Source organism: Trichechus manatus, unplaced genomic scaffold (genome assembly GCF_000243295.1).
Source record: "Trichechus manatus latirostris isolate Lorelei unplaced genomic scaffold, TriManLat1.0 scaffold00049, whole genome shotgun sequence".
Lineage (NCBI taxonomy): Eukaryota > Metazoa > Chordata > Mammalia > Sirenia > Trichechidae > Trichechus > Trichechus manatus.
In genome coordinates, this window is record NW_004443985.1 from 5929160 (window position 1) to 5945071 (window position 15912).

Below are 15912 nucleotides of genomic sequence, written 5' to 3' on the forward strand. Positions count from 1 at the left end.
CTTTTAGTAGTTAACTCTTCTCTGAAAGTTTGGTAGAATTCTCCAGTGAAGCAGACTGGGCGAGGGCTTTTTTTTGTTGGGAGTTTTTTAATTACTTTTTCAGTCTCTTCTTTTGTTATAGGTTTATTTAGCTGTTCTACCTCTGTTTGTGTTAGTTTAGGTGGGTAGTGTGTTTCTAGAAACTTGCCCATTTCCTCTACGTTTTCAAATTTGTTAGAGTACAATTTTTCGTAGTATTCTGTTATGATTCTTTTAATTTTAGTTGGGTCTGTTGTGATATCACCCATCTCATTTCTTATATGGGTTTCTGCGTCCTCTCCTGGTTTTTCTTTTGTCAGTTTGGCCAGTGGTTTATTGATTTTGTTGATCTTTTCAAAGAACCAGCTTTTGGTTTTGTTAACTGTTTCAATTGTTTTTCTAATTCTCTGTTTTATTTAATTCTTCTCTAATTTTTATTATTTCCTTTCTTCTGGTGCCTGAGGCTTCTTTTTCTGCTCTGTTTCTATTTGAGTTGTAGGGTTAATGTTTTGATTTTGGCCTTTTCTTCTTTTTGGATGTGTGTGTTTATTGCTATAAATTGACCTCTGAGCACTGCTTTTGCTGTGTCCCAAAGGTTCTGGTAGGATGTATTTTCATTCTCATTAGATTGTATAAACTTATTGATTCCATCCTTAATTTTTTCTATAATGCAGTAGTTTTTGAGCAAAGTGTGGTTCAGTTTCCATGTATTTGACTTTTTTTTCCTTACTTTTTTGTTATTGATTTGTACTTTCATGGCTTTATGGTCAGAAAAGATGCTTTGTAATGTTTCGATGCTTTGGATTCTGTTAAGGCTTGCTTTATGGCCTAATATGTGGTCTATTCTGGAGAATGTTCCATGTGTATTGGAAAAGAAAGTATACTTGGCTGCTGTTGGGTGGAGTGTTCTGTATATGCCTATGAGATCAAGTTGGTTGATTGTGGCATTTAGATCTTCTGTGTCTTTATTGAGCTTGTTTCTGGATGTTCTATCCTTCACCACAAGTGGTGTGTTGGAGTCTCCTACTATTACTGTGGAGCCGTCTTGTCTCTCTTTTCAGTGCTGTTCGAGTTTCTTTTATGTATTTTGGATCCTTGCCATTGGGTGCGTAAATATTTATTATGGTTATGTTTTCCTGGTGTATTGACTCTTTAATCATTGTATAGTGTCCTTCCTTATCCTTTGTGGTGGCTTTTACTTTAAAGTCTGTTTTGTCAGAGATTAATATTGCTATTCCTGCTCTTTTTTGAGTGTTCTTTGCTAGATACATTTTTTCCATCCTTTGAGTTTTAGTTTGTGTCTTTAAGTCTAAGGTGTCTCTTGTAGGCAGCATATAGACGGATTGTGTGTTTTTATCCATTCTGCCACTTTCTGTCTCTTTATTGGCGCATTTAGTCCATTTATATTCAGCGTAATTATTGATAGGTATGAGTTTAGTGCTGTCATTATGTTGTCTTTTTTTGTGTGTTGTTGACAGTTTCTTTGTTCCACTTAATCTTCTGTGCTGAGTCATTTTTCTTTACGTATTTTCTTTTCATCTTTTTCATGGTCGTTGATTTTCTATTTGCTGATTCTTTATGTTTTTCTTGTTTTTTATTTTGATGTGTAGGATTGTTAGTTTCCTTTGTGGTTACCTTAATATTTACCTCTATTTTTCTAAGTGTAAACCAGTCTTTTATTTCTTTATATAGCCTTGTCTTCCCCTCCATGTGAAAGATCTATAACTACATTTTTTAGTCTCTCTTTTTTGTTTTACTGTTGTCATCTTTTACATATTGACGTCTCTGTTTCCTATTTTCATTGTTTTAGCTTGGATTTATTTTTGTGACTTCCCTGTCTGAGTTGATATCTGGTTGCTCTGTCCTGTGTTCTAGTTTTGGGTTGTTATCTGATGTTATTGATAATCTAACCGGAGGACTCCCTGTAGTATTTCTTGTAGTTTTGGTTCGGTTTTTGCAAATTCCCTAAATGTATGTTTATCTAGAAATGCCCCAATTTCACCATCATATTTGAGAGACAGTTTTGCTGGATACGTAATTCTTGGCTGGCAACTTTTTTCCTTCAAGGATTTATATATGTCATCCAATTGCCTTCTTGCATGCATGGCTTCTGCTGAGTAGTCCGAGCTTATTCTTATTGACTATTCTTTGTAGATGACTTTGTTTATACCTAGCCGCTCGTAAAATTCTCTCTTTATCTCTGGTTTTGGCAAGTTTGATTATATGTCTTGGTGCCTTTCTTTTGGGATCTACCTTATGTGGGGTTCGATGACCATCTTGGATAGATATCTTCTCATCTTTCACAATATCAGGGAAGTTTTCTGCCAACAAATCTTCAACAATTCTGTCTGTATTTTCTGTTATCCTGCCCTGTACTGGTACTCCAGTCACTCATAGGCTGTTCCTCTTGGTAGAGTCCCGCATAATTCTTAGGGTTTCTTCATTTTTTTGAATTCTTTTATCTGATTTTTCCTCAAATAAGTTGGTGTCAAGTACTTTATCTTCAGTCTCATTAATTCTGACTTGCATTGCCTCAATTCTGCTCCTGTGACTTCTATAGAGTTGTCTTATTCTGAAATTTTATTGTTAATTTTCTAGATTTCTGTTTACTGTCTCTATGTGGATTCTTGCAGCCTGTTAAATTTGTTATTGTGCTCTTCTCTAATCTTCTTAAGTTCCTCTATTGCTTTGTCAGTGTGTTCCTTGGGTTATCCTCTCTTTTGCCTGATCTTCTTCCTGATCTCTTGAAGAGTTCTGTATATTGATTTTTTGTATTCTGCCTCCAGTAATTCCAAGAGGTTCCTTCCTCCGGAAGATTTCTTTATTCTTTGTTTTGGGAGCTTGCTGAAGCCATCATGGTCTGCCTCTTTATGTGATTTGATATTGACTGTTGTCTCCGAGCCATCACTAAGTTATTATATTTATTTATTTTCTGTTTGCCTGCTGTGTCCTAGCTTCTTGTTTTGATATGCCCAAATAGGCTGCTCATATGAGCTAGTTTGATAACTGGCACCTTTGAAGCTCTAACATCCTGTCACCAGGTGGTTAGGTCTGTTCCTAGGTGTGTGTGTGAGCCTAGGAGTCTGTTTACTTTTCTTGTATGGATTCAGCTCAGGTGGCCAGGTAGTCAGTCATCAAGTGTGTGGTTCAGGCTCTCACCTACAGTCCTAGACAGGCACGGGTGGTTGGTGTAGGCACAGGTATCTGGCTGCAGTAGGGGGTCACGTGCTGAAGAAGGCGGGGAACTGACAGCTGCCTGTGTCTGGGAGGAAAGGATGTCCCTGTTCCCTAGAGTGCGTAGGGGGATGGGTTTTGCAGCTGGACTATGGGCACCCAGTGCTGTTGTGTGTAAGGCACCACTTATTCTTGGACCCCTGTCGCGGGAGGCTAGGTGGAGTGGGTGGAGCCACTAGTCCTCATGCCCCTCATGTTGGTAGGTAAGGACTCTGCTTAATGGGCAGAACGGTGTCAAATATCACGAACCTGCCACTCCACCATATAGCTGACAGCTGAAATTAGCCTTCAGATATATACCCTGTTGTACTGTGCTAATGAGGGCCTGTGCTATTGGAATGGGCCCACACAAGTCTATGCAGGGGTGAAAGGCAGTTAAATTTCATGGACCCGTTATGCCTGTGCCTAGGCAAAGGAGCTGTGCCTACTCTAAGTTCCCAGCTTAGGTGAGCTGGCATATTTATTCCTGTTTGTTAATTTGTTCCCTCTCCAAGTCCAGGAGAATGGCTCAGGGCATGTGAGGGGTCTTTATTTCCACCCCAGGGGAAGCGGCAATGTCTGAAGCTGGCCTGGGACCCAGTGCAGAGTGGGCAGGGGGTAGCTAAATGGGAGAGAGGTTTTTCTCAAAGGGGGTGTTTTTTGATCTGCTCGTAGGTTAGACGCGTGTGCTTATCTTTTGCCGATTGAGCACTGATTTTCACTGGTTCTGGAGGCTTGAGTAGACTCTCTGCCACTCGGTCTCTCCTGATGTGGAAAACACGCCCTGAGCACCACTGCTTGCCTCACCGCTTGTGCCAGTTGCAGGGTGCTGATTCCCACTAGGTCAAGTCAGATAACTCCTCGCTGCTTCTGAACCGTCTCTCCCTCCGCTTGCCTCTCAGTCCAATTTCTCAACTTTGCCTTTGATGTTAAAGGCTCCTAGATGGTCATATATAATTGATTCACTTGTTTTTCGGGACTTTGTTATAAGAGGGACCACAGAAAGTGTCTGACTACTCCGCCATCTTGGCCCCGTCTCCAGGTAATTATCTTTTGATACCAAGTGCTAATAGTCATTATTTGAAGGATGCTTGAGTAAGGATTTGGTAAAAAAATGTTAATCCATTCAGTAAACAAATAGTTTTGAACACCTACTGTTGAAATACACTGTACAAGATACTGAGTGACAGATCTTGTTGAAACTTCTAGCATACCAGGACATTTTTTTCCAAAGGGTCTTTATGACTTCTCAGAGTTCACATTTGCATTGAACATATTGTTCCAACTAAACCTACTTTTCTTTTTGCAGTGAAATTTTTGTCCCCATTTTAAGGAGAGTCACTAAAAGAATTATTTATTTATTATTTTTACTTTTTATTTGGAAAATTTTAAACATGTACAAAAGTTGACAGATTAGTATAATAAACCTCCATGTATCCATTACCTAACTTAAGTAATTGCCAACTTGTGCAAGTTTTGTATCAGATGTATGCTCACCTACTTACCTTTCTCCTGTATTATTTTGAGGCAAATCCCAGTCATCATAACATTTCATCTGAAAAATATTTAAAAAGGAAAAAAAAAAATTTTTTTATTCACAACCACAATAGTATTATAACTTCTTAAAAAATTTAATATAATTACATAATTCAAATATTTAGTTAGGGTTCAAATTTCCATTTGTTTTTATAAACAGTGTAGGTATGTATGTATTTCAGGTTTGTCTGAATCAGGATCCAAATAAAGTCCAGACATAAAATTAGTTGATATGTTTTATAAATCTTAAAATTTTTATGTTTCCCCAATATACTCTTTCTTATTTCCCCTTGCATTTTATTTGTTGAATATGCTGGGTATTTTATACTGTAAAGTTTCCCAGATTCTAGATTTTGCTGATTCTTTTCCTGTGGTGTGATTTACCATAGGGTCGTTACGAGTCGGAAGCGACTCTGCGACAGTGGGGTTTTTTTTGCTGTATCATGTTCTTCTCTCCTCATTATATCCTGTAAATAGCTAACTGTATGTAGAGGCTTGATCGGATTTTTTTTTTTTAAGGGGCAAAGCTTCTTCATACATGGTAGTGGTGTGTTTTATTATCAGGCTCCTCATGATATCTGGCTGTTTCTCTTATGTAGATTTCTTATAGTACAGTTATTTTCTGATAACAAGGTTGTCCTGTAAATGGCAATTTGTGTTTACTTGTTCATTTATTCACTTTCTGCTTCCAGAGCTAACAGAAATTTCAGTTGCGTAAATTCTGTATTATTTCATTTGATGAAAGAAGCGATATTAGCATATATTTTGTGTATCTGTGTGTGAATGTGTTTATGTGTATATATATATTATAAATTTTTAATTTTTTATTGTAGTTACTTTTTTATTGAAATATTTTTTTTTTATTGATGTATGATACCCATACAGAAAGTACAGATCATAAGTACGTGGCTCTGTAAGTTATCACAAAGTGAATACACCCATGTATCTACCATACAGGTGAAGAAGTAGAACTTTGCAACATCCTAGAAGTCTTTCCATACCCTCTTTCAGTCCTTACCTCTTGTTCCCTTCCCAAAAGTAACCACAGTTCTGACTTCTAACACCATCGTTTAGTTTTGCCTGTTTTTAAATTTTAGATAAGTAGAATTATATATATTCTTTTGGGACTGGTTTCTTTCAATTGACATTATCTTTTTAAGGAGTTGGATCCAGCTGTTTTTGTTTATTTTCGTTGCCATATAGTTTTCCGTTGTATGACTAGATCATATTTTGTGGATGGACTTGTGGGTTGTTTCCAGTTTTTAGGTTTTATGAATAATGTTGCTAAAAACATTCATGTACATATTTTTTTGGTGTACATAGTTATTTATTCTTTTGGAATATATCTAAGAGTGGAATTGTTGGGTCATAGGGTATGTATATGCTCACCTTTAGTTGATACCACCAAACAGTTTTCAAGACTGGTTGTACCCATTTATATTCTTACTAGCATTGTTTTCAAGTTCACATTATTCTACACTTTCACCAGTATTTGGTATTATTAGTCTCATGATGTAGTGCAAAGGATCTCTTTTATATGACCTTTCTTGCCATTGTCTTGTAACTCTCACCAAATGTTTGGGTAGAATTATGCAGATAAGGTGCTTGTGGCTCAACAAGGGAGTTGGACAGCTTGCTAATAATCCAAATAAGGTGCATGGCATCCTTTTGGGTTGTGACCATGCAAATAAGGTATATGGAACCCTAACGAGGGGATTAGCCAGTTTTTCCATCCTGCTAGGCTTAAAATGAGCCATCACAGAGGTGGAAAGAGGGGACCTCACTACCACCAAGAAGGAAGAACTGGGAGTGGAGTACGTCCTTTGGACCCGGTGTCCCTGTGCTGAGAACCTCCTAGACACAGGAGACAGAGAGCTGTAACACCAGAGATGGCAAGAGGTGGCAAGAAGCGACTGCAGAGAAACAGTGGCAGCAGAACCAGGAGACTAGCGCAAGATTGTGCAGTGTACTTTCCGGTTCATGGAGCGACTCAGCTACAGTGGGTGTGCTGAGTCACAGAGCGAGAGTGCTGAGTGCCTTTATGCAGGATGCTTGCTGGCAGAGTCAGGTGCCTCTGGGCACTTAGTGGAGCTAGGCTCACTGACACATGGAGCAAGCAAGAGCTGAGCCCCTTTGGGCCAGCCGAGGCTTACTGGTGGAGTGGGGTGCCTCTGGACACTTATTGTAAGAGCTAAAGAGCTTTGTAACACTTGCCTGAGCAGGGCAGAGACAAGGCTAAGAGGCCATGGGGCCAAGGGCCAGAGAGACGCCTTTCTGCAGGCATGGCTGATTAAGAAGCTGTCCTGACTGAAGAAGTGTACTCTGAGTTGTTCCTGATCCTGAATTGTAGCCTGTTACTTCCCTAATAAACCCTATAATCGTGAATATTGTCTTTGAGTTCCGTGTGGCCTTTGCAACAAATTATTGAACCCAGCAGAAATGCAGAGAGTGGCGTAGGAGGGATGGCTGGTGTCAGAATTGGTAAAAAGATTGGAGGGTGGAGGTATGTTTGACCTCCACGTCTTAGGCATCAGCCTTGGGCTGATGATGGTCTTGATTCTCTCTCCTCCCCCTTGTGAAGTTAGATGAGGAAGTCCAACGCTGTAGCACCATTTTTACATATGCTTATTAATTTTGGGTTTCTAGTGGGTATGTTGTGGTTTCATTGTGATTGTAATCTGCATTTTTTTAAATTACAAATAAAGAAGAGCACCATTCCATATATTTATCAGCCATTTGGATGTGTTCTTTTGTGAAATATCTTTTCAGATTTTTTGCTCCGTTTTTTAAATTGGGTTGTATCTTAGTTATCTCGTGCTGCTATAGCAAATACCACAAGTAATGGCTTTAACAAACATAAATTTATTCTCTTCCAGTCTAGGAGGCTACAAGTCCAAATTCAGGGCACTAGCTCCAGAGGAAGGCTTGCTTTCTCTGTCAGCTCTTGGAGAAGGTCCTTGTCATCAGTCTTCCTGTAGGTCTAGAAGTTTCTCAGCACAGAGATTCCAGGTCCAAAGGATGCGCTCTGATCCTGACTCTTCTTTCTTTGTGGTACTAAGGTCCCTATCTCTGCTTGCTTCTTTCTACTTTTATCTCTTGTAGGACAATGAAGGGCGGTGACTCAAGATACCAAAAAAAAAACAAACCTGTTGGTGTTGAGTCGATTCCAACTCACGGTGACCCTATAGGACAGAGTAGAACTGCCCCATGGGGTTTCCAAGGAGCACCTGGTGGATTCGAACTGCTGACCTTTGGGTTAGCAGCCAAACTCTTAACCACTATGCCACCAGGGTTTCCAGCTCAAGATACATCCCACCCTAATCCTACCTCATTAACCTAACAAACATAACCTAATCCTCATTAACTTGACTTAATCCTGCCTCATTAACATAACGGACATACGCATAGGCATAGAGGCTAGGGTTTACAACCCATCACAAAATGGAGAATAATCAGATCACAAAATAGAGGACAACCACACAATACTGGGAATTATGGTCTAGCCAAGCCGACACATATATTTTTGAGACACAATTCAATCAATGACAGGTTGTCTGTTTCGTTACTGTTTTATAGGACTTCTTTATGTTTTCATGACATAAGGTCATTGTCAGCTATATAGGTGTTCCTTACATCTTCTCCCAGTTGCCTTTTTAATTTCTTGATGATGTCTTTTGGTGTCATGAAGTTCATAATTTTAATGTGGTTCTCAGTCATGACCTTTATGACTAAACATTCTTACGCTTTAAGAAACCTTTGCTTACTCTAACATCACAAAAACATTCTTTACGTTAGCATCTTGAAGTTTTATTCAAGCTCTGTAGTCCTTCTGGAATTCATTTTTGTAAATGGTGTGAGGTAGGGGTTCATATACATTTTTTCCGCCAAATGGATACCCACTTGACTTGGCATCACTTATTGAAAGATCTTTCTTCAGTGGTCTCAGTGTTGTAAATCGTCCACATATGTGCTTAGGATTTGTTTGTCGATGCTCAAAGTGAGATTGGCCTATAATTTTTCTTTCTTAGCTTATGTTAGTAATCTTAGTTATTAGAGAAGACTCCTTATTTGATTCCCCCCCATCAAAGTCAATCTGATGTGGTGTAAGAATGGCTTGGGGGCAGTGTCTGACCTCCTCTAACTTCACAAGGGGGAAGAATAATCAAGATCAACCGGCCCAAGGCTGATTCCCATGAGACAGAGGTCAGACAAGCCTCTTCTCTCTGCCATCTTTACTAATTCTGACACCAACTCTCCCTCGCACAGCACTGTCTACTTCTCTGCTGGGTTTGATAATTCATTGCAATGGCCACACAGAACTCACAGACCATACTCACGATTATGGGGTTTATTAGGGAATTAACAGATTACAATTCAGGCTCAAGAACACTCAAGGATACAGTGCTACCATCAGGACAGCCTCTTCCCAGCCATGCTCTCAGGCACGCCTCTCCCTGGCCCTAGGCCCAGAGGCACTCAGCTTTCTCTCTCTCTCTCAGGCCCACCATGCTGTGCTGTCTTCTGCTGCCAGTGTCTGCCGCTGGGTCTCTCTTGCCACCGCTTCTCACCATCTTCAGGGTTACACCTGGCTCTCTCTTTCTCTTGCTATTTCTCGGTTACCTGCTTCCAGGAGCTTCTCAAGGCAGGGATTCCAGGTCCAAAGAATGCGCTCTCCACTCCTGGCTGTTCTTCCTTGGTGGTGTTAAGATCCTCATCTCTGCTCTGGAATTGGCTCTCTTTTGAGGAAGAACTGACCAACCCCCTTGGTGGGCCACAATGACCCTATCACACAGTCCTGCTCAATCACCTGGCTCTAACTAACAAGACCATGGCTAGAAAGGCCGCACAAAAGTAATCAATCGCATTGCATACGGGTTTTATCATATGCAGATAGCTAATACGTTAATGTTCTCACTGAAATAAGTCAATGACTTATTAACTGTAGCCATTCTTACTTATGCTTTCTCCCTCCCCCAAGTGGCTAGCTACTAGGCAGATGGGGACTCACTCTGAGACCTAGAGCAGTGACAGCTAGTTGGTGAGAAGCTGAAGGCTTCTTGACTCATGCTATTCTTTCCTCCATGCTGTGCTTTTGTTGTTCTTTTCAGCAGATCCTTGTCTAACAGTAGAGAGTGGGAAAGGATTCTGCTCAGGTACAAGGAGTGGTGGGCTTTGTTTTTTCAAGCATGCAGAGTGTTTTCTATTCTTCCAGCATGTGGTGTCATCATTATTTTTATAGGCAGTATTTTGAGTCCTCAGAATATTGGCCACATTCCTATGGAGGAATTCTAAAACTGGGAATACACTTTGGTTTACCCATTTCTTCAGACTGTTGTTCCACTGTTTCCCTCTTTCCACTAGCATTTATTCTTAAAAGAGTTAACTGGGTATTACATTCATTTGAAACAGTATATCCTCTTGTCACAGTGGTCACATTCTGACTCTAATTTTCAGAAGGGGTATTTTTACTTCTCAGATATGACTCAAATTGTGTTTCCCAAATTTCCTGTTGGACGCAGCCCTCTAAGGTTAAAGTTCTGCTTTAGCTCACCCTCCTATTTATATCAAAAACATTTTTCTTTGTTAAAACAACTAAACCTAAGTATACTTCATCAGGCACTAAATCAAATTGTTTTAAAATAATGATTTAAACATGTTTTTCTCTATCAGGTATTTTTAAAAAGATGATCTCTAACAGTGTGCTGTTGGCATAAGGCTTGACATGTAGGTCAGTGAAGTACAATTGAGAGCCCAGAAACAAACCCTTACATTTATGGTCACCTGATCTTCAGGAAGGGTGCTGAGACCATTCAATGGGGAAAGAACAGTCTTTTCAACAAGTGGTGCTGGGAAAAGTGGATACACATAGAAAAGAATGAAGTTGGACCCCTACCTCACACCACACACAAAAATTAACTCAAAATGGATTGTGGACCTAAGTGTAAGAGTGAAACTGATAAAACTCTTAGAAGAGTACCTAGGCTTAAATCTTTGTGACCTTGGATTAGGCAGTGGTTTTTTAGATATGACACCAAAAGCACAAACAACTAAAGGTGGGGGGAATAGATTAATTGGACTTCATCATAATTAAAAACTTGTGCTTCAAGGGATACTATCAAGAAAGCAAAATGACAATCTGCAGAATGGGAGAAAATGTTTGGAAATCATGGGTCTGATAAGAAACTTACATACCAAATATATAAAGAACTTTTAGAAATACAGATGAGAACTACAATGAGATGCCACTTCATACTCACTGGGATGGCTAAATTTAAAAAGACAGACAATAACAAATATTGGTGAGGATGTATAGAAATGGGAGCCCTCATCCATTGCTGGTGGGAATGTCAAATGGTGCAGCCACTTTGGAAAACAGTTCTGCAGTTCCTCAAAATGTTATACATAGAGTTACCATATGCCCACGTACAAACTGTACACAAATATTCGTAACAGCATTATTCATAATAGTCAAAAAGTAGAAACCATTCAAATGTCTTATCAACTGATGAATGGATATTTAAAATCTGGTATATATACCAAAAACCAAACCCACTGCAGTCGAGTTGATTCTAATTCATAGCGACCCTATAGGGCAGGCTGCATATCTTTATGGCAGCAGACTGCCACACATTTGTCCCGCCGAGTGGCTGGTGGGTTTGAACTGCCGACCTTTCCGTTTGAACTGCCGACCTTTCCATTAGCAGCTGAGCACTTAACCACTGTGCCACCAGGGCTGCTTGTAGTATATATAGGCAGTGGAATAGTATTCAGCCATAAAAAGGAATCAAGGACTGTATATGTGCTACAACATGTATGAAGCTTGAAAACATTATGGTAAGTGCAAGAAGGTGGTCACAAAAGGCCACACACTGTATGATTCCATTTGCATGAAGTGGCCAGATAAGGCCACTTTGTAGACAGGAAGTAGATTAGTGGTTGCCTAAGACTGGAAGGGTTGGGGGAAATACGGAGTGACTGCTAATGGACATAGGGTTTCTTTTTGTAGTGAAGAAAATGTTCTAAAATTGATCGTGGTGGTAGTTGCACAACTCTTTGAATATGCTAAAAAAACCACTGATTTGTATACTTTAAAGGGGGTGGATTGTATGGTATGTGACTTATATGTCAATAAAGCTATTATTAAACAAGAAAGACAAGCTCTGAGATCCTAATCGTCTGTCTCATATTGTACTTGTGATTAATTATTCTTACCCTAAACTTTACTATGGACTTAGGTTAGAGTTGCTTTTCTAAGTCTATCGTCCTGAGTAAATAAATACCAAACAAAAGTCAGGTGTTAGTTTTGCACAAGAGTTGGTAAAGTGAGAAACATTTGAAGGAAAGGGACAACGAGAAGTAAGCAGGACAGTCTCGGGAAGAGTACAAAGAACAAAGTGAGGGTTGGCAGTGAGGTGAAGGGTGTGAGGTCAGCATCCTCTCTGTGTGTCCTTCCCCAAAGACCCTTGATGACGCCTTCCTCCTATACCTTTCTTTCTTTTTTTGCCCTATTCCTTTTGTATCTACCTAGTATTTCAGTTGAGCCCTCTTCCCATGAAAGCTGCCTGCATCTCCATTCCTTGCTGGCATGTTTTATCTGCCCCACTTCAATTCCTTGCCAACCCTATTCTCAATCTGAGCTTTATGTCCTAAATTTCCTACTTTCGTTTTCATAATCTTGTGCTTCTCAACACTTGTTCTGCTTCCTTCCCAAACAGCTCAGCCTCCAATCCCAGTGCTCCTCCCCCACCTCATGTCCACATCTTGTCTCTGGGGACTTGCCTAGTGTCTGCTCATCTATGTGGAAGATCCTGCTCTGTAGGATCAAAGGACCTGTGTCTCTCTACTGAAGCGCTTTCAGATGTGTGAATAGTTGTATTTGTTCATGTTAATGGGGGTAAGAGGGGACGTTAACGTTTAGAAATTCCATTATGATGATTCTCTAGGAGTTTTCCAACTAAAAAAATTTAAGCCAAAAAATACCTGCCTCCTCAGTTTATAAGTAAGAAACGATAGTATGTGGACCAAAGCTTAACTAAGGTTTTAGAAAATGAAACTGTGACAGAAACATAGGCTAAGTCAGAGAAAACCATTTGACGTTTAAAGACAACATGACAATTGCCCTCCGCCCTTCCCCAAATCTCTAAGTCATGAATTTATGAAGAAATCATACGATGATATATTGGAAAGTAAAGAAAAGCAAACTAAAAGGACAGTATTGTCAGTATGCTCCTATTTTGGTGTAAAGAACATCTATATGTGAGTATAAAAGAAAAGGCACAGTTAAATTCTCTAGATGGTGGAATTGTGCTTTTCTCCTTTGTTCTTATATTTCCTAATTTTCTTTTATAATGAGTGCCATTGCTTTTGTAATAAGAAACACATTTTTAACTTTAAAAAAATGTGATAGCAGAGGTGTAGAAAGAGTAATTATCCTGAATATAAAATTAGAAGCACTAATGGAATTGGTGTTGTATGAAAATAGTCAGGTTAATAGGGATAGCATTGGATTATCAATCATTCTGTCAGCAATGTTTAGTTTCTGGTATTTTATATTTTAGTGTTTGTAACTAGAATATTTCTGATGGAATTGGAGGAATAATTATTTATGAAATTTTTTATGAAACTGCTTTGCCTGAGAGTTGTCTTTTCACAAGCATACCTGTGGGTATGTAGAGGGGTACTGGTACTTAGCTTCTCGCAACAGAAGAGAGATGGGTTTTGTGTCTCGTTTCAGTAAGTGAAATAATTGCAGAATGGAGTTGTATAGAAAATCAGATGAAGGCCCTAGAATTGTTTTTTCTAAGGGAGATGGTGAAGGAAATTGTTTCTATTTAATCTGTATGTAAAAACAAACAAACAAACAAAATTTATTCTTTATTCCCAGATTAGAAATGATATTTGCCAAATTTGATGAAGTTCAAAATTCAGGCGGTATGATTTTGAGTGTCTGCAAAGGTAAGAGTAAGTTATTCCCGTTCTCAAACATTTCTAAGATTATTTAGCAAAGTTTTAGATGCTAACGTGAGTCTTCAAGTCAACTCTCATGTCACTGTGATTGAGCGGAGTTGGCTTTGTAGCTCAACAGTTTAGTTGGGCTGCAGTGATAGTCTTTCCGACCTGCTGCTGATCACCTGTGGTCCCACTCTTTCAAAATACGTGAACATTTAATGCTAGATCACTTGTGTAAAATGACATTGTAGTTTTACTTCTTATTTTTGATCTTCTGGGTTGAGCGTAGGATGACCCCCTTGCCCCTCCACATTCCATGCGTAAGATATATTTTTGTTCTCAGAGTAATTGTTTTACTTAGTTGTTTCTAGTGGAATTTGTGGATTGGTGGATTCTATTACGCAGACTATCAGTGATGCTGGTGAGAAGATGCAAACACAGAGCTTCACCAGCATAATCACCTTTGGCTTCTTAATGCAAATGAGACCAGACTGGAACTCGGGGTGGCTGGGTTAGTATCTGGCATTTATTTGATTTTGTAGTTGCTCTCCTTTTTGTAGGAGCCCTGGTGGCGCAGTGGTTAAGAGCTCGGCTACTAACCAAAAGGTTGGCAGTTTGAATCCACCAGCCACTCCTTGGAAACCCTATGGGGCAGTTCTACTCTGTCTTATAGGGTCGCTATGAGTCAGAATTGACTCGACAACAACAGATTTGGTTTTGGTTTTGGTTCTCCTTTTTGTAAGATTGTTAAATTGTGTTTAGTTTTGTTGGGTAGCATTTACCTAGATTAAAAATTAGCAACATATATGAAGAATATATGCTATTCCCCAAGATTTTCCTAGGAAAATCCTAGGTTTTTCCACCTAGGAGAGTAGCTTCATGTCAAAGAGTGTGGTTAGGTTGGAAATGTAAACGATTTTGGAGAATAAATTTGGTCTGTGAACTGTGTAGTCAAATAATAGGAAAACTGGTTACTAATACGATTTAGTTATTTTTCTCTGGGTTAAACCAAGGCTAAGCCTAGTTGTGTTGGGTGAAGGCGGATGGAATGAGAATTTAGTGTTATAGAGGTTTGTGTCTGCCCTGATCTAAACTCAGTTCCAGAAGCATACGTTGACTTCGGTGCTGCCAGTCCTCACCCTGGCTGCCAGCTGTTTCTCACTCCTCTTCTCTGAATAGAAGGTGTTTTAACTACCTCATCCTTATTTTTCCAGCAGTTACCTCTGTCCATTCCCATGGAAACCCGAAACAGCAGGAAGATAGAGTTGTTAAAACTCCTTGAACTGAGATGTGTGTGTTTTCATAACATTTATAATACTCTCTCATTTGTGTATTCCATTCTATGTAGTTAGAACTCTAAAGAAAAATGTGTAATCCATATTATAAATTTTGAGATTGTTTACTTTGCAGGCACTGTTAATTCTTACTTTTGTGAGGTTATTTCTGTTGCCTTCAAAACAGAAGCTTTTTAGATTCCTCCTCTTTTAGCTCCTCTTTCTTTTTCTCTTTTTATGTATGTATTCTCTTGGAGAGAGTCTTCAGAGATTGTATTAGAGATTATGATCTGAATATGGCAAGTTTTGTCAAATGTGAAAGTTATTTATAGTATATGGAAAGATAAGGAGATAAGGAAGTTGGCCATGATATTTTTGATGCTGTCACTGAAAATACTTTAATGAATTAGCAAGGGAGAGGGATAGAAGAGGGAAGATCGTTAATCATGTTGGCAGGTCCTAGGGCCCAGGCTTTTGACCTCTCTTCTCCCCTGTCTCCATTCATTCATTCGTATTCTTTCTTTCTCTTTCTCTCCTCCCCCACCCCTCGGTGCTTTAATCCAGCCAAAGGCTTTAAATGACAACTATTTGCTGATGATGCCCAAATGTGTAGTTCTAGCCCTGACTCATCTTTCCCTGATGCTCTAGACTTGGTAGCCTGTGGCCTGATGACATTTCCACTTGGATGCTTGATGGGTATTTCAGGCTTAATGTGTCCAAAAGTGAAACCCTGTTGTCTCTTCTTGTCCCCACATCTGCTCCTCCTCCAGTCTTATCCATTCCGGTCAGTGGCACCACTGTTCACTCAAGATAGAGACGTAAAGGTCATTGTTGATCACCCATTCTAGCTAATCAGTCTTTACTACCTCTGAAATACTAATAAATCCCGAATTTGCTTGTTGTCCGTCTCTGCTGCTAACAC

The 15912-nt window shown here is 39.4% G+C and overlaps 1 protein-coding gene across 6 annotated transcripts in view; it reads left to right on the forward strand.

Moving 5' to 3' along the window:
• The window catches only part of CLASP2 (cytoplasmic linker associated protein 2), a 182173-nt gene that overhangs the window by 22998 nt on the left and 143263 nt on the right, over nt 1-15912 (forward strand). For all 6 annotated transcript variants that reach the window (XM_023732233.1, XM_023732235.1, XM_023732234.1 and 3 more), the window contains exon 7: nt 13652-13722. In XM_023732233.1, coding sequence (XP_023588001.1) covers nt 13652-13722 — 71 coding nt within the window. The remainder of the gene's footprint in view (nt 1-13651; nt 13723-15912) is intronic.